The sequence below is a fragment of the Spinacia oleracea genome, chromosome 3 (assembly GCF_020520425.1).
Source record: "Spinacia oleracea cultivar Varoflay chromosome 3, BTI_SOV_V1, whole genome shotgun sequence".
NCBI lineage: Eukaryota > Viridiplantae > Streptophyta > Magnoliopsida > Caryophyllales > Amaranthaceae > Spinacia > Spinacia oleracea.
In genome coordinates this window covers 19,916,419-19,944,084 of record NC_079489.1, presented here as the reverse complement: position 1 = coordinate 19,944,084, position 27,666 = coordinate 19,916,419, and the positions used below count along the sequence as shown (strand labels likewise).

The 27,666-nt window shown below is 37.5% G+C and overlaps 1 protein-coding gene across 1 annotated transcript; it reads left to right on the top strand.

Annotated features, from left to right (window-relative positions):
* Nucleotides 1–6,430: 6,430 nt before the first annotated feature.
* LOC110794970 (NAC domain-containing protein 78-like) lies at nt 6,431–18,198 on the top strand. Its single transcript, XM_021999945.2, has 3 exons — nt 6,431–6,965; nt 7,065–7,135; nt 17,986–18,198. The coding sequence occupies exons 1-3, from the start codon at nt 6,431–6,433 to the stop codon at nt 18,196–18,198; spliced, it is 819 nt and encodes a 272-aa protein (XP_021855637.2).
* The last annotated feature ends 9,468 nt before the right edge of the window (nt 18,199–27,666 follow it).

The window sequence follows — 27,666 nt, the reverse complement described above, 5'->3', positions numbered from 1 at the left end:
TCAATTCGTTGTTGTGTGTTCACAATTAATAAATATTTACTGAATATGTAAAATTATATGTATTAGAATGAGGACTTATCAGAATTATTTTTCCATTTATGTCCAATATTATTCCACGTATAACAAATAATTCCCAATCTGACCAACCAACATCTACCTAACAACGGTCATATTTAGAATGTACCGTTTTTTTCAAATCTAAAACCAAGAAATTGGACTATAAGTATGGCTTGTCTACTTCAGCAAAAAACTCTTGAAACCAAACAACTCCACTAAAAATCTATAACTCAGAAAAGTAAGGGTATGGTTTTAGATTTTGAATCCCGAACCTCATCCCCGTCAACGAGACACACCCGTGGGAATAGAGTGAAGCATTTGTTTTGCTACCATGGTCAAAAAGCCAAACTTGACATTTGTAAACACACGAAGAACGCTGGACAAAGGTTCTACTCATGCCCTTAATGGAAGGTAGGTAAACAATAAACTCCAATTCATTTTTTTTCCCACTAAACACTTTAGTTAAGGGGATGGATAGTAATGTGTTACATTCGGATGCAGGTTGATAATTGTGGTTTCTTCACTTGGGAGAACGACATCAACATCAACATCATTGAGGTACTTCAAGAAGATAATTCAAATCTTCGGGAAGAAAGTGCGCGATTAACTGTTGCAAATGAGATGCTCATGGTCCAAGTGGAAAAGGCACGTGATGCAGAAGTTTTCATGTACAAGATGGCATTCATGATAGCCTTTTCCATGCTTATTTATTTCACTAGGGTTTGATAAATGTAATCCCTTCAAAATTTGCCTTTGCCATGCTTCGTCATGTTATCGTTCATTTAATTAATAAAATAAATGAATTACGCAACATTTTAATGTTGGGCACTTAACATAAAGTCACTAAGGTGATAGATAACAAAATTATGAAATGGAAGCCAAAGGTTTACTTGAGATGACAATTCCATTACCAAACACAACAAAAATAATTTAAATATTTAGTCGTTCCCCAAGAATTGAGACACGCACGAATTCATCAATTTCGATATAATTAACACAAGCATCTGCGTGTTTGGTAATTGGTAAATAATATTGAATGATATTTATTGCATACACAAATATTTAAAAAAACGTATCATAATATTAACATACACAACCAGTATTATATCTCGTATAAATTAAGAAATAGGTTAATTAAAACAAAAAGAGGTAGTCCAATAGTCATCAAATCTATCACATCAAACTTTGTCTCCCACAACACTCACAGAGTAGTTTAAGCAACTTGTGAGTACCCTTCCAAGACACAACTCCACAAAATCACTCTCTCATTAAAACAGAACTCCTGAACCCTCCCTAAACTATATCTTCACGAAAAAACCCCAATTGGTTAGGCAAAATGGAAAATCAACAAAAACAAGAGGGGGAACATCAGCTACCAACACCACTTGGGATGGAATTGGTAAGAATCTTACCTCTCAATTCTTAATTTCGTGTTTATTTAGTGATTATTTAGAAATTAATTCTATTAATTTAATGGTTGGGATGAAATTTTTTGATAAATCTTGATGACCCCTAGGATTTTTAATTAGTGATTGTTAAAGGTAGATCTGGAATTCATAATTTCATTAGTTGTGGATTGTGGTGTTACATACGAAAGTTAAATAATCATAATGCTCAATTGCTAATGTTGTAGTTGAATTAATCATTTTGAGAATAATAAATCAAAAAAATTGGGGAATTAGTTCTTTAGTACTACGATTTAGACTTGAAGTTGTGTTAAATGATTTTGTTTCCTACACAAAATCGAAATATTGTAGGTGTACTTGTTAAATTGTAAATTGAAGTCGTTAAACTAAATTTCATTACAAAGGGGTGGTTTTTTGTGGGAAAAATAATTCTACATGTTTGTGTGTATAATTAGCCTTGTGTAGTCAAATATTTATCCAATATATAGTAATTAGCCTTTTTAGTACTATTCGGTTTTTTGTTTGGAGATATAACAAATTAACAATTGATATTTTAAAGTTTTGTAATATATTAGGAGATGATTACTACCTTTATTTATAATTAAAATAATAATCTTGCAGCTTAAACCAGAACCACATTGGGCACTGTTCGACGAAAACATCATGGGGAAGTTGATATTTCCATGTTTCACGTGTACGGAGGCAATGACAATAGCTAAAGTTTGCAAAAAAATGGAGAGAATTTGTCATGATTAAAATATTACATTGTGACGAAGTAATGGATTATACTTGGTAGGGGAACGTACATGTAGTATGCCGGGACTTGGGGTTTTATGAACACGTATTAAATATTTTGGCGGCTATATTTTGCAATTACCCCAAAACTTGTCTTACAGATCCCATATGTTTTGGGTTTTATGGACGTGGAAGAAAATGACGATGACACAAAATTTGCACCATAGCAGCTTTGGGAGGAACGAAATTATCTTTTGGTTGAAGAAACCTTTTGATGTAATGTAATGTTAATTCTACAATCAAGACATTGGTTGTACAAGTTTAATTTATTAAACAACGTCTTCTGTTTCATTCACAGGCATGTAAAGGTCAAATTAAAATATAATTTAAACATGTAATAGTTAATCTTTAAAAATGTATGGCTTTACAAAATATAAAGTGAATTGATATTCGCATCTAACCCGAGTGACATAATAATAATCACTGAGTTCAAATTTGCGGAAGATATAAACTATACCGGAACTTTATAAAATCTTTAAAAAAAAAATTAAACCATTTAGTGTCACTATGTATACGCAAAAAAAAAATGTGCAATAAGGCAAATGATGACACCCACATTGTACCTTCTGTCGATAAAATTAACTCTTACATCTGCGTTTTTTGGAACTGGTTATTGGTAATGGATGATTGATATTCCATACACGACTAAATTTAAAACATACACACACATATTCAACAAGTAGGAACCAATATTTTTGTAAAATACACATTATAATAAATTACATTTATAATTTATGGAGTCAAAAAGTCAACAAGGAAATCACATCAACCTTTGTCTTCCCCCCTACTACCATACCTATCTGAAAATTCAGACTACTTTACATGCAACAAATTGTAAATTCACTTTCCTCTCTCATTTAATCACACTACAGTCAAGCTTACATCACACACCTCACAAACTCATTTCACAAAGCTCAAAAAAAAAGAATCATTTCCTCTCTCTCTCCAAACCCACACACGGCACAAACAAATTCAATTTCATGGATAATCCCCAACAACACGAGCTTCCAGAGATGGCGGATCAGAATTTGGGGCAAATCATGGTATGGATCCAACACTCCCTTTTTTGTTCGTTTTTGTATACTAATGATGTTGTACTTAATTCCTAATTTTATGCTAATCATGGGTAAAGTACTATGTTTAGTTGTTTTGGTCACGAAATTGGAAGTGCTTGGTGTTGTTGGTGGTTGTTCGTGATGGGTGTTGGTGTTGGTTGTTTGTGTTGGTGTTGGCGATGGTGTTGGTGTTGGTCTTGGGGTTCATTTTGGTGTGGTGTTGTTGTGAGTGTTAATTGTGTCGCCTAATTGTGTGATTGTTGTCTTCTGTTGTTCCGAATTTAGGAACTTCAAGTTGTTGTTTTTTGTCTTGTTTCTTACAACATTCCAAAATAAGTAAGGTCTCATGTTCAATTTTGGTAAGTAAAAAGTAAAATTCATCAATTAAATGGTTCCAACTAATTTGGGTTTCACTCAAAATTGGGTTCCTATGTTTACAAATTTTAACCACTAATTAAGTTCTGGACGATTTCATTCGCCAAAAATGGTTCCATTTAACAAATGATTTTGCCAAAAAAAATTATTATAATTAATCGACATTAAGTGATAATAATTGTTCAATTACATTAATTAATTAATTGCATCTCATTTTACATTTGCTTTCGAATTACAAAAAACATGTGAAATTAATGTGTTGATGTTATTGGTGAGCCTAAGTTGATATTCCAGAAAAAGTAATGTAACTCACCTTTCCTCCCTTTGTTTAACTAATGCTATATCAAATGTACAGCCGTTTGGGCCTGGTTTACGATTCAACTCGACAGACGAGGAACTAATTGTGTGGTACCTCAAACTAAAGATCACAGACCAACCATTTGGTTGGGACGCCATTACGGAAGTAGATTTGTACAATTACGAGCCCTGGGAACTACCAAACCTATCACCTTTGGACTCTAGGGACAATGCTTGGTTTTTTTTTGAAGAGGAGAAGAACGAAACAGAATGACTAGAGGTGGTGGTCAATGGAAAGGTTCAGGACCGACAAAAACTGTGGTTAACATGGGAACCATTGTCGGAGAAGTAAAAACCTTGGCATTCAAAAAAGAAAATGAAAACACCTTATGGAGGATGAAGGAGTACATCATTATCGATAATGACCTGGGAAACGATCAAAAAAAATATGTCATCTGCAAGCTTTTCTACAACGGACCTTGGAGCGAAGGCCAATTTGTAGAGGACGAATGGGCTGCAATCATAGATCCTCCACAAGCCGCAGCGAACGAAGAAAACGCAGTCAACCAGGTTATTGCGAACAATGACAGTGCAGGTAACATGCAAATTAACCCCAATTTATGATACACTTACTAAACAATTTCATTGTTAAAATCATATGGTATCTAATTTAGCAATTGTTATTTTGTAGCAAGCCCTGCCCAAAATGTGGTGAATGAGCTACATTACAAGGAGACCTACATCAAATGGAAGAAAAAGGAAATTTGCACACGATTTTGGGCTCGTTCTCCTCCAATTCTACATAAATTGACATCAAAATAGTACTAACCAATATTTTGTTGTACGTAATTACACTTATGATGTGAAAACATTTTGATGTTAGCTAACATTATAAGTAACGTATTAGTTAATTGGGTGAATGTTCGGCAACACATATATCATTGAAATTATAAGTAAAATATAAATATAAATGAGAAACTTTAACATGATGAATTATACCACAAATTAAATTCAAAATAAACTATAATTCTAATACCGTAAATTATAAATTATAAACTACTTTAACAAAATTTCTTTATTTAATTACCTTAAATCATAAAGATATTTCATTTGCATAACATTTGTAATTCATAATAGTTACATCTACGTTAGTTACACCTACGTTAACATTTCAAATTTGAGGATATTAATAATAGTTGAGTTAACAATTTTGTAAAATATTTGCACCCATTTACTTTAAAAGTGACCGAATGACACTACTTGGAAGAACAAAAATAAAATGTTCAAAAAGAGTAATGATTACAACCACGATTTCCAGTTTTCCGTAAAAAAAAACTATTAAGCATGCATTTTCTGGAACTGTTTATTATTAATGTATGTTTAATATTCCATACTTGATTTATTAAAAATATTAACTAAAAATGTCAGCAAATATTACATTATTAAATAAAGTATACAAAATAAAATAAATATTAATAAAACAATGCACTATACAGGTCAACAGGTACATCACATCAAACTATGTCTTCCACCATACTACCGTACCTCACTGTACATTCAGTAACTTTACATGCAAAACCTAAGTTCAGTCCCCTGTTATTTATAGTCCGACCACCACAATGCTTCAACAAGTCATTTTCATTTCTCACACCTCACAAACTCACACGACTGTTTCTCTCTCTCAAATCACACGAAAAAAAATTTACCACTTAAACCCAAGAAAACTATGGACAATCAATATTTGGGGGCAAACTTGGTATGGATACAACCCTCCCTTTGTCTAATTCATCATTTGTATACTTACTTTATGTTAAATACAATCTAAATTTATGATTTTACGGTCGATTATTTAACTGCATGTTCCCATTTAAATACCTTGGTGTTGATCTTGTTGTGGTGTTGATACTTTTGGTTGTAATTTTTACTTGTTCTTGGTCTTGATCTGTTGTTGGTATTCTTGTTGATTTATGTTATTGCTGTTGTTCTTCAGTGATCTGTTGTTGTTGTCATTGTTGATCGATCTGTTGTTGGTATTGTTGTTGATCTTGTGTTTTTGGGTTTCAATGTGGAAAGCTATCAAGTACATATCAACACACTCATTTTCTCAGCTAATTAGGGTTTGCTACAGTGGGATTATATGAGGATATATTAAAAAATTAATGCAGTCCAAAAAAATACATAATTAGTCATCAATAGTGGATTTGGATTTTTTAGAGTACTAGCATAACACAAAATATACTAATTACGTAGTTGTTAGGATCAAATTTAACTTCACTTTATACTAACATTACTCATATTTAATTACTTACATATTTACTTGCTAGGAAGTAGAATTCAACGTTTTCATTTAATCAACTAATAGGGGTTTTAATCTTAAGTAGTGTTGTAGTTATTTATCAACGTAATTACGTATTATTCACATATTTACAGCAGGTTGCACCGGGTATGAGGTTCCACCCGACTAATGAGGAACTACTGGTGTGGTACCTGAAAAGGAATAATACAGAGCAACCTTTAGGTTGCGAGGCAATCAAAGAAATTGATTTCTACGCATACGAGCCATGGGAACTACCAAATATGTCACCAATTGACAATGGGGAAAATGCATGGTTCTTTTTCGTACAAAGAGGAGAAGAGCGTAACAGATTGACGCGTAATGGCCAATGGAAAGTATCAGGTGCGGCTACAAATGTGTTTCGCTTGGGAGAAATTGTAGGAGAAGTCAAAAGCTTGTCGTACAAATGGCTTCGTAAAGAAAAAACTTTATGGAGGATGAAAGAGTACCACCTTAGAGGCGATGATCTAGGCGATGATCAAGGACGTTACGTCATATCCAAGGTTTACTACAAAGGACCGTGGGTCGAACGCCAGTTTAGGGAGGAAGAATGGGCTGCATACTTTAATACGCCACAAGCTGCACCGAACGAACCCAACGCACCCAACGAAATCAACCAAGCAATTGAAAACAATAACAATGCAGGTAACATGCAACTTAACCCCATGTTATGATACTCATACAAAAAAAATTCAATATGACTTTCATGTGGTATCTAATTTAGCAATTGTAATTCTGGAGCAGGCCCTGACCAATATGTTGTGAATGAGATGCATTACGATCAGGCGTACATCGATATGGAAGATCAAGATTTTGTATACAATGTGTTGGCCGAGTTCTGGAACTAAGGATGCTTGTAACGCTACAAAAATTATGATCGACTTCGTAATACCATAGTTTTTGTTGTACGTATTTGAACTAAAGCTATGCAAACCTTTTGATGTTGCATACATTAAAGTAACGTATTAAGTTAGTTGGGTGAATGTTTGACAATCTTAAACTTGGATTGATACCGACTCAATCCCAAATTTAACTACAAACGCATTTGCGATAACCAAACTACATAACCTATATTGTACAAAACAACGAAATGAGTGATAACTGGATTAACTAGGTTAATAAGCATTTCAAAAAAAAAACATTTTCCTAATTTAAATTACAATTTGGTCTTTACACTAACTTCAGTTTATACACCTTACAATTTAAGAATTATAATTAATACAAAAATTAATACATCAGCGTTTTCCTATTTTACAATATTATTTACATTGTATTTTACAGATCATGAAACCAAACAAATACTATTTCTACGCAAAACTAACAATGGCTTCGGCCTCACGTCACAATGGTCACAACTACAACATTAACATAGAGCATTCCTTGCACCCTGGTCACGGGTTCAAGAACTGGGCTGAGCAAAATAAAACGCGCATTTACATTCTTCCCTACCAACCCCCCACCCCTTTTTTTCGTTTTTTTCCCTTTCTTTCACCCAGTAGGTTAATTAGCAATTCAAAAAAAACATTATACATGTTCTAATTCAGGATTTTTTGTCATTTAACACCTTAAAAATAATCAGTTTTTGTAATTTCACACCTTGCTTATTTTTCTTTGTTTTTAAACACCTTAAAAAACAAAAATTATTAGAAATCGACACCACTTCAAAATTTTCGTTAGAAAAAAAACGTTACTTTTAAGCTATGTTAAAGTTCCCAAGGCATGATTTGGTGTTAATCAACTCCTTCTACCATCAAATTATACTTTGGGAGCTATCTCATGGTTAAAAACTAACGTTTTTTTGTTATGGAAAACGTTAGGTTGTGTCGATTTCAAAATAAATAGTTTTTTTAAGGTGTTTAAATATAATAAAAATTAAGTAAATTTTTAACTTACAAAAACTAGTTTTTTTAAGGTGTTAAATGACAAAAAATCCTTGTATTTATATTACAACTTAATCTTTACACTAAATAAAGTTTCTACACAATACAATTTCACTTATTTTATTGTCTAAAAATTAATAAATCAACGATTTCGTTTTTTAAAATATAATTAAGATTGTATTTTACAGATACATACTGAAACCAAACAAATACAATTTCTACGCAAAACCAACAATGGCTTCGGCCTCACGTCACAATTGTCACAACTCAAGCATTGACATAGAGAATTGCTTTGCACGCTGGTCGCAGGTTCGAGTACTGGCATGAGCATAATAAAACGCGCATTCAACTTCTTCCCTACCAACCCCCCACCCCTTTTTTTCGTCTTTCTCCATTTTTTTCCAATTCCCTGCAATTGTCGATTTCTTTAGATTTGTCAACAACAAACAATGTTTTTTATTTCCAAACTTAAACATTACATTGATAACATTAGGGGATATGGATATCAAACTAGGATAAAGTAAGCAACAACAAACCAAATCCAACATTGGAAATATCGAAAAAAATACAAAATCAGAGAAAATACTTCATTCAAATAGATGCTCCGACGATGAAGAAGGAGAGTTCACAACAAAAATCTTTTTCTGGAAAATCAAAACATACGAAACAAAACAGATCAAAAAACTTGGGGGAGATGATGAAACATCGGTTTCATCGAAATAAATCATAGAAATAAAAAAAAAATTGTTTTATTATTTGAAATTCAAATTCGAATTGTCCTTGAAATTTTTTCAGCTGACTAGGTAGTGACAAGGCTATGACTTGGCATTGACACCCAATTGGTTAGCGTTTTAAGCTGAGTCATCTTAAAATGATTTTAAGTGTGGGTTTGGCGAACTATGTAATGCTAAGGAACTTTCTAAGGAATTTCTTATAACAATGATGGATGTTAATTTTTCCACAAAGAAGATCTTAATTATTATTATTATTCTAGTAGTAAAGAAATAAATTTGTGTTGCCCTAGTTTGGGAACTGTGCCAAGTATTGGGACTAAGGCCCTGTTTAGTTCAACTTATTTTAGACCCTTATTTCTTACTCCGTATCAGATAGTGCTTTTTAAAGAAAAACAATTGTGTAATGTTTGGTGCAACAAGCCATTAGTACTATTGCTAGATTGTGAGAAAACTCCTTGAATTGGTGTGTATTCCATTGATCAAATATATAAGGATTACAATATGAGTCCTAATATAATTAGGAACGCTATGTATGGGAATACAGTTAAACATAATAACATGTGAGGAAACAATCCCCAAAGCCAGGAAGCATGTATAAAGCACAGATTAAGCATACTTACGTTTGAAGCGTGTTTTCCACAAATCTGTCAACGAACACGAACTTAGAACTCCACTTGTCGTTCCTCTACTTGGTTCACCGACACGATCAGATCCGTTTTGATTATCGTAGCTTAGACAATAGATCAAGATAGTTTGCTTTTGGGAAGAACTCACTTTGGAGGCACAGAGAGAATTAGGGTTCTCTGAGTCTTTAGGGTTTGAGTATGTGTGAATTGTATTATTGGAAAACTTGGGTTAGAAGGTTATTAACATAACCTAGCTAACCGGCCAAGCCACAAGGGCCACGACCGGCCAGCAAGCCCGCGCAACAACATACGAGCACACAGCGTGCTGGGCCATGGGCCACGCGCAGCTGTTGCTGTGTCGTTGCTTTGGCCCGCGCGCACACACGCGCAGTTGCTCGGCCATGGGCTAGCGCTGCCGTGTGGTTTGCCTTTCTTGCGTGCCGAGCGCCCATGAGCCTTGAGTGCCTCGCGCATTCGGCTCGTGGGCCTCTCTTCGTAGTCGCGACTTAATATCGTTCCGGATATTATTTATGGTTTTGTATACGATGAATCATCGTCGTACGATACGATTTATTCGTTTCGCCTAGCTTACGAATATTCGCGATACGGTATACGATTCCGATGCAAGGTCTTATCGTATAATACGTTTTCCAAAACTAATTCCCGAAAAGCTATTAAATGAATTTCCGATTCATTTAATCCAGTGATCTGTTACGTGTCATTGGTGTGACCTTGTAGGTTCAGTCAAGAGCAAGCTGTGAGCTTAGTATTCATTAGAACTCACTGATCGGAAGCATTGCTCCAGCTAGCTGTTCCGATCACTTGATCTCACTGAATTAATTGTTCGCAATTAATTTGAACCTTGGTATTAGACTTAATGCACCTTGGGTGAAGGACATATTTCCTTCAGTCTCCCACTTTTCATTCAGACAAGTGTGCATTCACATTCCTTTTTCACTTAGTGTTACTTACTGAACATAAGGTAAGATCCAAGCCATCCTTATTAGGTCCAGAAGTGTTTCTCGGATTGCAGAGCTCAACTGTTAAACTTTTGCAGAAGGTTAAGCCTTAACCATTCTGAGCACGGTCATGCATTTTACAGTATGTAACTCTTCGAGAGGCCTTGTTACACAACAACACCATATCCTATCAAAGATAGGAGGACAATCCATTCTTGCAATGTATGAACACTCACTTTGATTCATAGTACGCCCAATAACTGCTTTTATAGCCTCCTTTTACGGTGCGACGTTTAGCTAGCGTCAAAGCGAACTAATTCTCAAACGAGCAGACATAATCGCTCATGTTCTGAGGAACGGTTTCTAATCACCATTAATGAGAACTACCTATGACATGACTTTAATCTCTTAAAGTGTTCTCATGGTCAATCCGATACAAGATCCAATAAGTATCTATGCAAAAGATTCTGACATCCAGTCACTCTAGTTCAAGAAACAGAACTAAAAAATCTACTTGCAATCTAATCTTCATTAGTCATTGTGTAGACACCTACTTTTGTCCCCATTCCCGAAAGGGAAGGTTCGATGATGAGAACATAAATCTCCACTTGGCAACACATCTCCTATAAAATAACGAATCTCGATCACCCTTTTCATTTCAGCCAAACCTGCTATTTATAGAAACATGCTAAAAATAGTAAATGCCATAACGGGTAGTTGTTAAAAGTGGCAAGACATAAAATATAGAAACCTGTCAGAATTAGGTGTTGCACTCCAACATAAATCCTAAAAGTGATGGAATTTACAAAAGGAATTCTGTTCCTGGTATAATTCGAAAATAAGAGTTACGTATTAATTAAAATCCTAACGAACCTAGAGTTCGTAACGGGCGCAGACGCATTCCGTCATAAAGTTAATACGCACTAAAAGACTCGGATAAGTCTCAAAAGCTCCGTGTTCTACGAGTCCAAATCTGGCAAGGAACTCGGCCCAGACCCTATTTTCAACGTCTGGTTCTGGGCGCCGAAATCTTCGGCGCCCAGCCCTGGGCGCTGAAAATACCTAGGGTCGTCTCGTTTCCGAATTCTTTTTGGATTCGTGTTCTAAAGATCTATCTTTCCACAAACTCTTTCCCTATAAATACAGCCTCAAAACCGACGTGAACAGGACACACAATTCATAATCTGAGTATTGACTCCAACCCTAAGCCTAAGCCTCACGCTGCGAAATTGATCCCGCGTTCTGTCGCAATCGACCTAAAAGTCGAACAGAACGTATCCTGTCCCTTGTAGTTGATGAATTAAGCCTAAATACTGGAACACTGCTCAAAAACCCGAGATTCGTTAAATAAAAGGAGAAATAGCAAAGCCAAGTGGTTAGTTTTATGAGAACCGTGACGCACCTCTCAAGGGTGCGGTGTAATGTGTCCCTTCGCATGATTTAATCGTTTTCATCACCCTTTTATAAAATTGTCAAACTATTAACTTGATTGATCTATCACGCCTAATAAGATAATACCTTGGACAATTGAATTATCATGCTAGGTACCTTAAATCAATCTAAATAAGATAATCACGATCGACTTAGTATTATGTGTTGCATATTGCTAAAATCAATTCGGAATAGTTTAATAGTTTAAACGCATGTCCCTTCAATTATTTATGCTGAGCTAGTAAGGATAACCTGCCTCTGGAGTTATCGATGAGCACTCCTCTCCGTAGTTACAGTCCCCCGAACTCTCAATCTCTGCCCTGCGGGTGTACGTTGAGCGATCCCCACACCAGGGATCACAAGGGAACCTATGGCCGTCGTGGTCGAACATAATTGCACTCCCTTTATGTCACGATAACCGGGTTTTGTCAGTTTTTCTCATTGTCGTTAAAAACTGAATGGCGACTCCTATATTACTAGTCGATTGGGTGTAAACTCATAGGAAATCTAACTACACTTGATCTGACGACGTCACGCCCACGAGGGACGAGGTCATGCATTAGCCTCGTGCTTTTTCGACCCCCTCACAGTGGCGACTCCACTGGGGAGCGTTAATGAAATACTCGTGCTCGTAGGTAATCAAAATAGCCGAAGGGTGAAACGATCCTACTCCGCGTTTATTTCCTTATCAAGTTGGGACGACCTGAAAATCAGCATATTAATGTGAACGGACAGAACCGCATAACGAATCTCGGCTCCCTTGGCATGTTTCATCTCGGGAGTTGGGACTAAGGATACCCATCGCCAACCGGGCGGTGCATACGCTTCGAATGTTGTCCACTTGGCACTTTTCGCTAGTAGTACACCCGTCCCAAACCCAATCGCTCACCCACTAAGGTCCCTCTCATTGGTGCATGCCCCCTTGGCTTACATCGTGATTGGCCTCTTGGGACGAAATTCGTCTGTTGAATGCACTACCTCGGCCGGGGCATGTGTTAGATCTACGATAGAAGCGGTACCAAGCCAGGCGCAAATATTACCCATAGAAGCCTATCATAAACTACGTGACATATTATTTTTTTTCATGTTGTAATGCTAGTTATGTGTAGCGAATTATGTGATTATGTTGTGATTATGTGTGACAAATAACACCGGAAAACCATTGACCCTAAAAATTGCCCAAACATTCATAAACACCGATTGGCCAAAGAGTTATACCAAAATACATGTTCCGCAACCCCGGGCGATCGCCACAAAAATAAGCGACGCCTAGGATGGCCTGTAACGGATCCCACAACGCTGCACAACGCGTAAAGGACGTTATTAGGCAAGCACGCAAAATTAAGTCGCATGTACGAAAAAATAGACGAACAGAATACGAGTACCAGTCAGGGACGCATTTTCAGCGCCCCTGGCTGGGCGCCAATTATTTCAACGCCCCCTGCTGGGCGCTGAAGTTGCTGCTTGGCCTTTGGGCCAGGCACCGCAGCCTCGGTGCCCGCGCACAAAATATACGTAGCAATAAAAAGTTCGTAACAAATTTGCTACGAGGGCGTATGGAAAAGGCACTCAATTCTAAAAATGACTTATAAAATAAATAGCTCCTTGTGTCGTCATTAGGCCTCCTATGACGACAATGTTCGGCACCAAAACCAAGCATGCCAATTAATGTAACTTTAAATGTCACGCGGGCAAGTGTTTCGAAAATCTAAAGAATGACCAAAAGAAAAGCCAAAATATACCAACAAGAGAGAGAATAGAAAACCGATAGGAAGAGTCAAAAGTCTAGACTGAGTAATGCTTAACTTTGGGCCTAAACTTTAGCTTGTCTTATGCATAGGGTTGGTTCTTCCACTTGGCGTCGATCTGAAAATCAAAGGTTAGTACGTCTCGAAGATACATCACCAACACAAGGTTTAGCAACTCCAAGCTCCATTCGTCACTCCCCCTTTCAAGGATCTCCGATTCCCCAACCTCGATTTGCACCCTCAAACATGTCCATAGAAGAGCTGCGGGACCAAATGGCCCAAATGACCCTACTTATGAATCAACTGAAAATGGAAAACGAATCCTTAGCGGCTGCGCAAGCCAAACATGACCTCGATAACGAGAAGAAGATCGAAAAAATGGTTCTGCAGCAAACTATGGGGAACAAGTATTTCTCCCTCGATCCTGAACCTTTTCCCAGCAAACTACCGGAAAAGTTTAGTTCATCCGACTTACCGAAGTTTAAAGCCACGGACAATCCCCGTGATCATCTCTTGAGCTTTGTGAATGCCATGAACTTGAAAGGTGTGGACAAGTCCATGTATCTGCCTGCCTTTCCTTTGTCCTTGGAACCTGTGCCACTCAAATGGTACTACCACCAGGACCCTAAGCTCTTCCCCACTTGGGAGGACTTTGTCAATGTCTTCATCAAGCAATACTCGTCGAACATGGATTTTCAAGTCACCATGCGCGAGCTGGAAGTCCTCTTCCAAAAGAAAAATGAAGGTTTCACGACCTACTTTGCTAGATGGAGGGACCAAGCGGCCCAACTAATCAACAGGCCTCCTGAAACTGAATTGGTCCAAAAATTCATTGACAACCTAGACCCAGCTTATAAACAACATCTTAGATACTTGGGCCTTGATACCTTCAAGAGGGTTTACGATGTAGGAATAAAGATCGAGGATGACCTCACAAAAACAGTACAAAGCAAGCCTGCATACAAAAGTAATACCTACAACAGGGGCCACACGCCTCAAGCCCAAGAGGTCCACGCCGTAGAAGAAACCCCAACCCGAAGGAGCCCCGGGAGGTGGACCCGAGATCGAAAGTTTGCCCCACTCGGGTCGACTCTAGTACAAGCCTTCCAAAGACTAACCAAAAAAGGAAAACTAAGGCCCATAGGCCCCACAACCGACCCTCCATTCAAAAATAAATACTGGGTCGAGGGCGCCCGCTGCGAGTTCCATCAAGGAAATGGGTATGATACTGAAAACTGCTAGAATCTAAAAAACACGATCCAGGATATGATAGAGGATGAAATAATACCCCTCCCTAACGTTGGCAAACCCAACAACAACAAGAGCCCACTCGGCTCTTGTCACATCTCTCTCGATCAACCGGAAAATATTAACTTTGACCCTACGGTGTATATTATGCCCCAAGGTGCACCACTCGCCATGGTCCCTATGGATCAAATCGAGAGAGAAGTGTGCGGTGTATGGGATGATGATGCTGAAGATATCTACCTGTCCCAAGTATCGGGCCAGGACCTCTTTACTTAAACTTGGCCCGGGCATGCTCCCATTGACACCACACCTCAAGAGCCCGAAGTTGACAATCTCACTCGGTCCGGAAGTGTATACCAACAGGATATTCGCCCACCTCCCGTGGACGACATCCCAGTCAGACAGACTCCTGAAAACGTGCGGCACACCACCGTCGCAGAAGTCATCGAAAATCCTCTCTTGAAGCAACTAAAAAGAACCAAAGCCGAGATTACCATCTGGGATCTCATGTGCACTTCAAAGGAACATCGTGAAAAACTTATTCGCTCACTTGACCTCATCTCAGTCCCTACGGACATCACACCTGACTCGTTGGTTAGCCACGTCACGAGAGATGTTGAGGAAAAAGCAATAGTTTTTACTGAAAAAGACTTGCCTAAAGAAGGAGGCGCCCACAATAAGGCTCTCTATCTAGTGGTTGGATGCAAAGGACAAAACATCCCCCTAGCACTCGTAGATAACGGTTCAACGGTAAATGTTTGCCCATTGTGAACCGCCCATTGCTTGGGGCTAGGAAATGATGACTTCCAAACCTCCACGCAAGGGGTGCGAGCCTATGATAACTCTCGAAGGCCTGTGTTGGGAAAAATTAACCTCACAATACAAACTGGGTCTGTGGCACGCACCACGGAGTTTCAGATAATTGACATCAAGCCCACTTTCAACCTCCTCTTAGGGCGCCCTTGGCTCCATGACTTAGGAGGTGTGGCTTCTACCTTGCACCAGATGGTTAAACTTAACCATAACGGGGTAATTATGGAAATACGCGCGCCCTCCTCTTGACGTCAGTTGTACTATGGTCGGAACGACCAATGTTGCAGAAGACCTTTACGGTTTTCAAATGGATGAAGTCATCCAAGTCATTGAGGACTACAACTTAGCATTTCTAGATCCGCGAGCGTCCCGGGTCATCCCTAAAATGTTGCTAGCTCAAGGCTATTTCCCGGGAACTCCATTGGGCATAAGGAAGAAGAACAACATGTTCCATCCCCCACCCAACAAAACTACTCCCTTTGGTCTAGGCTATACACCAACGGAGGAAGATATTGCTGACCACTTGTCACTAGTAGAAAAAACCCCTGTTGCAGCCCCCTTGTTGCAGCGTACATGTATTAATACGCTTCAACAAGCAATAGGTCAATGCAGGTCAAACCCTTTAAAGGGTTATTGCAGCGTACAAATTAATTGCCCCCTGCAAAAGAGCTTTTTGCAGCGTACATATTAAAAGCCCCCTGCAATAGCTAGATACTGTTGCAGCGTACATGTTATTGTACCCTGCAACAAATCCGTGTAACAAAATTTGTTTGCTGGAATAATATTATTGTTGAATAATTAATTCATTTAACTAAAATATCTATCTCAAAATTTTAGAGTTCCCCGCGCTCAACTCCAAGCTTCTTCCCTCAGTTTTCAATTCCTTGCGTCGCCGACGAACTCAGAGCTTGCTCGGTCCTGCGTCGCCGTCGAACTCTTCTTGCTCGGATCCGCCGTCACTCTCCTCGCCGGTGAGTGTCTTTTCTCGCCTCCTCCCCCCGTCGCGTCTTGTACGTTCTCCGCGCTGAACCACGACAGACATAGTCGCTGAAAACTCAGCTAGCTCGGCCGGTGGTTCTAAGAAAGAACGGTCTGTTCTCTGGTGCTTGCTCGGCCGTCACTCCTCGCCACAACAAGTAATTATCTTCCTGTCCCCTTTTGATTTTCATTTTTAGAATTAGGGTTTGTACAATTCTGTTTTTGTTTTTTTGTTTTTTTGGCTAGTTGTTCAATTCGTTCTTTGCACTTAATTTGTGAAGATCGTACTGCCTGCAGGAATCTATCATCGTGCTTGTTTAGATTTAACAGCTACATTAAGGTATTGATATATCTAATTATCTTCATGAAGTTTCTCTTTTTCCTCTTTTGAAAGTCTGAGGCCAACTCATAGGAAGTCATAATTTCTGTATCTTTGGTAATTGAAACGTTCAATTTTTGGCATTATTTAGGAATTATAGATAAATTACAAGTTGGTATGTAATTTGAATGCAATTTGAAGTAAATTTGAAGCTTTGATTCTGGAACTCTTCTTTTCTAATCACCTTTTTGGTTTTTCTTTTGTTTGTATTATCTGATAATTTAACTGTAAAGTCAATGAAAATGCTTGCTGGAATATCTGTAACCCTTTTGGATTAAATTGATTGACTTCATGGCAATACACTGACACTTAACTGACGTTTTATAATTTTGATACCAATTGAACATGCAGGAGTTTGAGCAGTTTCTTATTTTGTGATTTTTTGAAAATGCAGGCTTCTATTTTGCTGTTGACACCAGCATTTGCAAGGCTTATTTTGCGACTTAATCTTTAGCCTCCTGAATTTGTTACTGGTAATTATTATTTTGAGTTGGTCTTATGAAGTATTACATTTACATTTACTCTCTTTCGCCTAGTTACAATCAGATCTGTCTGTTCTTTTAGATTTTGAGTTAGCGCTCCCTAGTCAAATCCTATTCTGCTATGGTTCCAGCTAGCCTCTTTCTTGTAGCCTTGTAGGGGATAAGAAAAGGTAGAGTTCCCCAAAAACCATTCGCAAAATAATCGATTTCTTTGCCTGGAAATCTACGATTACTCATTGGCACCAACTTTGCGTCTGCTGGTTCGTGTTACGCCGAGAGAACAGCCAGCTTATATGTAAAGTTTCAATCTTTCCATGCAAAACCTTGTTAACTCATAAAACTTAACTTGAATGTTAAAGACTAACTTTGTTGGGTTTGCAACTACAGAGGGCGGTATCTCTTACGCAACAGTTGGGGTACTACAAGGAGTACCAGAGTAAGGTGACAAAATTGGTGGGGATTGAAAAAGAAAAAGGGATGTTCTCAGCTGGAATTCATCTTCTCAGTGCTGGAAATAGTGATTATCTTCAGAAAATTACTACATCAATACTTATATCTACAGACAGTATACACCTGCTCAGTTTGCTGATCTTCTTATGACCTCCTTCTCTAACTTTTCCAAGTCTCTCTCTCTCTCCTAAATCTCCTCATTTCACAATTTAAATGCGTACTGAAATTAGATAAGGAATTTTAAATCCAATTCTCTAACTTTTTCCAGGCCATATCCATCTGTTTGTCCACTTCTCTAACTTTGTCCAGGCCATATCCATCTATTTGTCTAACTCTGAATCACTGTTACTGTTAGTTATCATTATTTAATAGCTGCTGATAATACTCTGTTCTCCTACAACAACTGCACCTCCCTCAACTTCATTATCTTCTTCTTCATCAATAACCAAACTCTGCCTTCTTGAATTGCCCCTACTCCTTCCAAACATCACAACATCATCTTCTTCAACCCCATCCAGATTATCACTCATTTCGAATTCTAAGCAAAGCTACAAACAAAATGAATTGTTAATAAACTGAAAAGCTGAATCCATACTACAGTTTTTCTTAGGTTGTATTGGTAATAAGTAAAGAAACTTTGAGCTTAACACAAAGTATATAATAGGAAGTATAATTGAAGTGTTTGACTGATGATTGAAGTGTTAGAGTGTCAAGTGTTCCAAATTAAAACATTACTTATTTGCAGATGCAACTGAATTTGAAGTAATTACCAATTGGTTAATTTTGATGGAAATGGTTGATAGTTCTTGGAAAATTGGATTACTTTACAATAATTGTGTTTGGACAATGATAGCTTTCAGTTACGGATATGAATTTGCGGAAGCCACTTCCAAAGAAATGTGTAGATGTGATTGATACTTTCTTGGAAATGAGGGAATGTAATTCTGTTCTAAAATTATTGAAACTTTACTTTGAGGAAAATCAAGTACTTTTACTCTGTAGTTTGAGTTTTGATCCTTCTGTTAGAAGCAGCTTCTCTGTCTGTGTCCCTAAACAAATACATTTTAATATAAACTTTACTTTTTGAGGAAAAACAAAGTCTGATTTGTGATAGTATTATACTATTAGTATTCAATTTGGTTCATTTTTTACTCTATTGATATAGCTTTTGTGATTTGATGCCTATCACATAAGATATTGCCCTGCCTTTTCTTGTACCTACTCTGTGAGTTCTTCTCTATATCTGTGAAGGAGAGATTTATATTTGCTCGTTGTCATTGTGCAGTTCTTTAAGCGCTCGGTGGATCAGTATGAGAGTGACTTGCAGTTTGTGGTACGGTCCAATCTCTTTTACTATCTATGGATGTAAACGAGCTTCAGCTTGTTAAATCTGGTCTATGCTATGGAAATTGTATTCATTATGCTTTGGTGAAGCTTCTCAGATCGTCGGGCTACAATGCTGCAGTATGTGCTTCAAAATGGCAAGGTTGTAACAAGGTGCCTGGAGGTATAATCGCTTCCTGAAAATCTCATTCAATAACATTTTTTTGCATATTCTAAATTCTCGGGTTTATCCAATTCTCATACTTCCTCAAAACAAAAATAACTTAACCAGATATAAATTATGGCCCGTTGATGAGTTTTTTAGTTAAATGATCTAAAGGAAAAAGAAGTCCGCCTATGAGCTTAGCTCAATTAATAAACGAGCTGAACTTGAACATATTGATTCTTAAATGAATCAAGTTTAAAAAACTGTTTGAGCTCGTCTGGAAACTCAAGTTTGATTCGACTATGTTAAACAAGGTTGAACATGGGCAAAGTGATACACAAATCAGACCATTTACAAATGCACACACCTTCTACCAAGGAACAAAGTTTTTTTTTTTTTGAAGATTCTTTAAAGTTGAGAGTTGTACAGGCCAAGTATACATATTCTTCTTAAAGTGCGCGTTAGAGTTTTGTTGGGGGGCTGGGGTGGTGGGAGCATGATGATTTCTAAGGATGAATAATTATACGAACATGGTATTACAAGCAGTTGTTGGTCCATTGCCTCTTGAGCAATTTCTAATTGGGAGTTCAATTGTTTACAGGTGCATCCAGAGAAGTACCTGGATAGTCTTCAAAGCAGCTCGACTGTTGCTCAAATTGTGGAGGTATATCAGAAATCGTAGAAACTAGTCACACTATTTGGATTATATTTAGGAGTTAGAGCCTTATGAATTTTGACTTTTACTCAAAAGCCAAAACCTCTAACGATTTTTTTGAATGTGTCAAACAGAGTTCTAAATATATTCTAATTGATTTTTTATTTCATGACCATTAGGTTGCTTGATATGCATTTGGATCCACAGAACGGTAAGGAACCAATGCTCAATGCTGCAGTTCGCCTTCTTCATAATCACTAAGAGTCACTCGATCCTCTGCAAGTCCTAGAGGTATTTGACCAGGACCACGGTAATCGTTTTGTTACTACATGCAACAACATCCATTTTTCATGTTCATTTTTCTTTGTTGCAATTCTGTATAACATTTTGATTTCAATTAGCTAATGCAATTTCATGATATGCTAATTGAAACAGATTAGAGCACGGGGTTTATAATCTGTCGCGACTAAGAGAATCAGCAGCCACCGAATTCAAGTCTTTTCACATCCCTGTTCATTGGATGCTTGACACCGGATTCGTCAGTCAGGTGAAATTATTTTCCTACAACCATTTTCTGTTGCACATCATTTTCTTGCACCCTCTCTTCTGATTTACATGTTTAGTATGTTAAGTTTTAAGTTTCCAAGACTTATTACAATCTACTTATGCACATTTAAGGCTTGTTTGGTCGTTATAGGTCATATTTAGGCTTAAATGAGACATTTTCGCTCCCAAATTTGAACTAAAGAACCTAAAAACAAATTTTATACTTATTATACATTTAATATGCATAGTTTTAACTTTCTAAGACTCATTACAATCTATTTATGCACATTTAAGGCTCATTGGGTCGTTATAGGTCATATTTAGGCTAAAATGACATTTTCGATCCCAACTTTGAACTAAAGAACCTAAGGACTTATTTTAAACCTTTTACATGATTAATATGCTTAGCTTGAAGTTTCCAAGACTCATTCCAATCTACTTATGCACATTTAAGGCTTGTTTGGTCGTTATAGGTCATATTTAGGCTAAATGAGCATTTTCGCTCCCAAATTTTAAATAAAGAACCTAAGGACTCATTTTAAACTTACTATATGTTTTATATTCTTAGTTTTGACTTTCTAAGACTCATTCCAATCTATTTATGCACATTTGAAGCTCATTGCGTCGTTATAGGTCATATTTAGCCTAAAATGACATTTTCGCTCCCAACTTTGAACTAAATAACCTAAGGACTCATTTTAAACTTATTATATGATTAATATGCTTATTTTTAAGTTTCTAAGACTTATTCTAATCTACTTATGTACATTTAAGGCTTGTTTGGTCGTTATAGGTCATATTTAGGCTAAAGTAATCCCAACTTTGAAATAAAGAACCTAAGGACTCATTTTAAACTTATTACATGTTTAATATGCATAATTTTAACTTTTTAAGACTCGTTCCAATCTATTTATGCATGTTTAAGGCTCATTGGGTCGTTATAGGTCATATTTAGGCTAAAATGACATTTTCGTTCCCAACTTTGAACTAAAGAACCTAAAGAGTCATTTTAAACCTTTTACATGATTAATGTGCTTAGTTTTAACTTTCTAAGACTTATTCCAATCTATTTATGCACATTTAAGGCTTGTTTGGTCATTATAGGACATATTTAGGCTAAAATGACATTTTCGTTCCCAACTATGAACTAAAGAATATAAAGAATCATTTTAAACCTTTTACATGATTAATATGCTTAGTTTTAACTTTATAATACTCATTCCAATCTATTTATGCACATTTAAGACTCATTGGGTCGTTATAGGTCATATTTAGACATTTTCGCTCCCAACTTTGAACTAAATAACCTAAGGACTCATTTTAAACTTATTATATGATTAATATGCTTATTTTTAAGTTTCTAAGACTTATTCTAATCTACTTATGTACATTTAAGGCTTGTTTGGTCGTTGTAGGTCATATTTAGGCTAAAATGAGGCATTTTCGCTCCCAACTTTGAACTATAGAACCTAATACTCATTTTAAACTTATTACATGTTTAATATGCATAACCTAAGGCTACATGAGGTAATTAATTAATTGGAAAAATTACTTTAAATAATCCAACATTTTGACCATTTTCCGTTAATAATCCAACCTTTTGATTATTATCTAATAATCTAACCTTTATACCCTATTAATTTTTATTGCACCTAAACCACTTGCAACCGGCACAACAAGTCATCACCTTTATTTATTTATTCTAAAAAGAACCCATCCTTCCTCAAAACTGATTGCTGTATTTTTTTTCCTTTTTGATGGAATTATTTTATTTATATTTCTTAAAATTAATTTTACCTTTATGTAACAAAAAATTTCTCTCCATCCTTTTATTGTCTGTACCGCACCACCACCACAACCACTACCCAACCAATTAAACCAACCATCTTTCTCCTTCACCTCTCCTCCCCACCGTCTATTCTTCACCACCAACAAACAATCACTAACACCCAAAATCAACCACCACTGCTAATACCCCTCACCTCGAATGTCCCTAGCTCTGTCACCACCATCAAAACCATCTACAAAGTGGGGCGGCAAAATCTAGCAGATATATAACCACACCCTCATCAAGATCTACAAATCCGTTTCCTCATACTAAAATTTCAATTGAAATTCTCTTTAGTTATTTGAGTAATCCTTCATTAATTTTTTTACTAATCATAAAAAAAAAATCAATAGAAATTTCACTAGTTGAAGAGGCATAACTTGTTGGTGATTGACAAGAAGAATAAAGAAGGAATGATGATGAAGCGGAAGAGGAGGAGTTGCGGTGGTGGATATAGGAGATGAGGAAGTTTTTTTTTTTTTAATGTAATTCAAAGAAATAATATTAAAAATGAAAAAAATGGTTTTTATAATGGATTTGGTTAAGGGTTAGAGTTCTGGTGGAGGCCGCGACTAAACAAGGAGGAAGGGTAAAGAAAAGAAGAAAGAAAAAAACTAGAAAAAGGAAGAAGGTAAAGGGAAAAAAAAAATATATATTAATTATTTTCTAATATAAAAATAACAAATGGTTGCATGACACGTATATAGGTGACCTGCTATACCGGGTTGGTGACTTGTTAGGTGCAATGAAAGTTAATGGGGTGCAAAGGTTAGATTATTAGATAATAATCCAAAGGTCGGATTATTAACAGAAAATCGTCGAAAGGTTGGATTATTTAAAGTAATTTTTCCTAATTAATTTTCCTTACTCTTGCTTCGTATTTTAGACTATTAGGACATTGCCATTAGTTGCTTGAATGTTAAAATGTGATATTTTTTTTTGTTTTTGTAAAGGTCTATACTCCGAGGAATACGTCTTATGCTAGTGAGGAAATTGATGTGGTTCGTGAGCAATGGGCTGCAAGTATTTATTATTGGCCTAGGGGCGCTTGATCGAGTTAGTTTAGATATTATAGAACAATCTTTTATGTTAAAATGTATGCATACGTTGAAATTGGAACATACATATATTTAAATGTATATGGTACGTGCACTTTTGTTTTGGGATATCTTCAAAATACTATTTATTGTTTTTATATTTGTTATACATGTTGCGATATTCTATTATTGTTGTGACAGGTTTCTGTATTTGGGCAATCTAGGTATCCCTAAAACTAAAATTTTACACCCTTGTTGCAGCGTACATATATATATGTACGCTGCAACAAGGGTGTAAAATTTGGCAAAAAACCAGACCTATTGCAGCGTACAAATAGATGTTCGCTGCAACAGGTTGGGTTTTTTGCAGCGTACACCTATTTGTACGCTGCAACAAGTCAAGATTTTAGCCAAAATTTAGACACTTGTTGCAGCGTACAGGCATATGTACGCTGCAAAAAACCACTTTTCGCAGCGAACATTGTACGCTGCAACAAGTTCAGACTTGTTGCAGGCCCCCCAGTTGCAGCATACGATGTACGCTGTAACAGGGGTCTAAAAGCCCGCTGCAATAAGGGTTTTTTCTACTAGTGTGTTTAGGCTACGCCTTAAGCCAGCCAAGACAAAACAAACCACCCTTCTTCCCCCATACCAAAGAACCCTTAACGGTATGTTTGTCCGAGAAGGAGAAGAACACCCATGCTGCGACTTCCCTGAACCCTTTGTTCAGAATGGCCTGCTAAAACCCGGATTTGAGATTTTCCATGACTGTCATACTATGGATGAGGCACCCCACCTCACCAAGACTGAAATAGCTGAAATATTAGACAACCAAGCTCTATGGACATTGTTTAACGAATCGAGGCCTATGGAGGACGAGACTGTAATAACCAACCTAGCCCTGCAAGATGAAGGTTTCAATCCAACCCGGTTAATCACTCCTACACCAACACCAGAAGAGATCGAGAACGGATGGGTGAAGACATATCAGTGGGTCAATGCAAAGGGAATAGAATTCAAGATGAGTACAGGCGAAGGACCAAAGTTTTACGAGACTAAACCCAAGGCTTGAGCCATAGAGAGCACTTTAGCAAAACGCCTAGTAGTTCTTTAGATGATAGAAAAAATAAAACTCTAGAGATGGTCCTAAGACCCCTAAGACTCCTAAAAAAAAATTGCTCTAACACTAAAGCAAGCACTAATCATATTTGCAAAAAATAAAATCAAAAAATATAAGGAAGCGGCCCACTTTAGGCCCAATAGCAAGGCCCACTCGGTCTTGAATCGTGACATCAAAACCAATTCTCGAAATCCACAAAATAAACCATACCTCCAAGACATAAATGTCAAACCCGTGCAACCCAAAGAAATCAAAAAAAAAAAATCAAACAATGCAAATGTTACTCAACAAAAAAAATTCATAAAACATGAACCCATCATTCCCACCATTAACAACACGCACCTCAACCCACCCAAAAGCCTACACAAAGATCTTCACATCTTTCGCACCCTAACTCCGTTTTCAAAGCCGTTTTGAGTCACGAATAGATAAAATTAATCCGGACGAAAATGCATCTCACGCTAACAGTCCAAAAAGCTTCCGAAATAGTGTCAAAATTGATTTCTGACGAATAAAAAGTAAGAACAAAAAAGAAATAAAAGCAAGAAACGTGTGAAAGAAATGAAGCAACACGCCCAAAAATTACCCCAGAAATCATTTTCAGCGCCCAGAGCTGGGCGCCGAAATCATTAGCGCCCCAGTCTGGGCGTTGAAACTCTCTGCTTGCCGAAGTTTACCCAGAAGTGCTCGTCATTTTATCCGCACATACACGGAAAAATAACAAACACTTGGGGGGTACAGCACGTGTTCACGTATTCAGATATACATACCACAAAAAAAAAACACATGAAAAAAAAAACGATGCGCAAAATACATGCACTCAAAAATATAGCCCATTTATGGATGTACTCAAACAAAAATGCGCAAAATACATGTACTCAAAAAAATCATAAAGCAAATTTCGACTTACGGCAAAGCAGCAGATTAAAATAAACTTCGCCTCGCCTATTCTACCGTTTCAAATAATATGTTTCCATCTCAGAACATACTTATCAAATTCGGCATCCTAGAATTCATTCTAGCTAGAACTACGCACGACCTGATTCTAAGTTAAAGTTATTTAACAAGGATACGTAGGCAATCCTATTTATGGATTCGGTCCAATCAAAAAATAATATAATGTGCATAAGTGTTGGGAATGAGTAAATAAAAAAGATGGGAGAAGCAAAAAAGAAAAAAATAAAATCATGCCTTTATTAATATTTAGAAATAAATAAGAAGGAAAACAAAAGTGCTAAGGAATGAAAAACAAACACAACTGAAATGAATAAAGGGCACCTACACCCTAACAAGAACTACACTACTCGAGTTCTTCCGGATCATCAAACAAAGTGTTGTAGAGGGCAATGTTCGCAGGGTCCACTTCCACGGGCTTCTGCGCTGCCCCTATATCAATCTCCATAAGAACAGGCTCCTTGACACTAACTTCCAAGGATGCCAAGGCCTCAGAAACATTTTCAGTTTGAACAGCTATAGCCCGCTCAGCCTCAAGGGCACAAACAATGGGAGGGGAAGGATTATCAACATCAATTGGATTAGCCACTGGTTCTACTAGGGGCTGAACTTTCCTAACCCATACATTATTCCGGCGACAATCTCCGCGAGAGCTTGCATTTCTTTTGGGAACAGCAGACCCCTTCATGTTAGGTACCTTTTTAGGCCTAGAACTGGAACGGGGAGGAATTTCCTTTCGCTTTCGATCAGGACGAGCTTTCACAGTCTTAATGCCATTTTTGCGAGGGTTAGCGGGATTACGGTTTTCATACTTAGCCCCACCTCGAGGTATCAAAAGTTCAGCCGGCTCTTCATGTCGAGCCTTAGTTCTCACAGCCTTATCATCGGAACTCATCCACAACTTATAATTCAGCCGGCTCTTCATGTCGAGCCTTAGTTCTCACAGCCTTATCATCGGAACTCATCCACAACTTATAATTCTCGGAAAGACCCACAATGCCATCTGTAGTCACGGTCCAACGCGGGAGGCCACCATAATACTTAGCCCACGCTTGAACCCGTGCTCGTGAAAAGACCGCTACTTTAGGTGGTACCTTATCAGCAAATGGGATAGTCTGCCTTAAGCCATATTGTCGCATGACTCGGTAAGGGAAGATTTAAACAGGCCGAGATAATTCCAACAAAGAAATATGAACCATCGTCTCGGAACCCCCCGTCATATTAGTCAAACCCCACCACGGTACCACCCACTTAATAGAGCATATGCCATGAGTAAAATAGGAGGCCCATTCGGCCTCGTCCTAGCCTTGGTGCAAATACTTTCGGTTGCCTAAGCCTATAGGGCGATAATGTTTAGGATCGGCAGGAGCTTCTAGAAGCCTAAGTCGTTCCATGAGCCAAGTCTGCAAAAAAAACGGGTAAGATCAGAAAAATAATAAGGCATGGGATGCATTTTCAACGCCCAGGATCAGGCGCCAGATATTCCGACGCCCAGCCCTGGGCGCTGAAAATCAGCTCCAGGCAGAGGCAAACGAAAAGAAAAAATAATTATATGCGCGCAAATAAACGATCAATTACCTGCAGCAATAGGGGGCTCCCCTTAAAATTTTCAGACTTGGCATCCTTCTTTAACTCATCTGCACCCAACAAGGTCTCGGCAACAATCAACGGCATAATAGAATAGCAACTCTCCATCTGACTGATCAGGGGAATCAACCTTATGTCACCAAACTCACCATTGTTATTTGACAGTAAATAGTGGTTCAACAAGCAGAATACAAGTGCCCGGATATTCAATTTCTGTTCAGTCATATTTTTACTAGGCCTAAAGTGATGTTTTACAAGCTTCGCCAAATTAACCTTATCATCCACAATGATCTCAGCAAGCGTGTCATCATCTAGTCCTAGGAAAGCCCCTATAGTTGTTTTACCCTCTTCAACAGTGCCAGGGGTAGCAGGAGTAGCATTGGTAGGATAACTCAGGATTGC

Coding starts and splice junctions, on each gene's coding strand:
- LOC110794970 (XM_021999945.2), top strand. CDS start 6,431: ATGAGGTTCCACCCGACTAATGAGGAACTACTGGTGTGGTACCTGAAA. Junction 6,966..7,064: donor TGAAAACAATAACAATGCAG/GTAACATGCAAC, acceptor ATTCTGGAGCAG/GCCCTGACCAATATGTTGTG. Junction 7,136..17,985: donor ATATGGAAGATCAAGATTTT/GTATACAATGTG, acceptor TTGCAACTACAG/AGGGCGGTATCTCTTACGCA.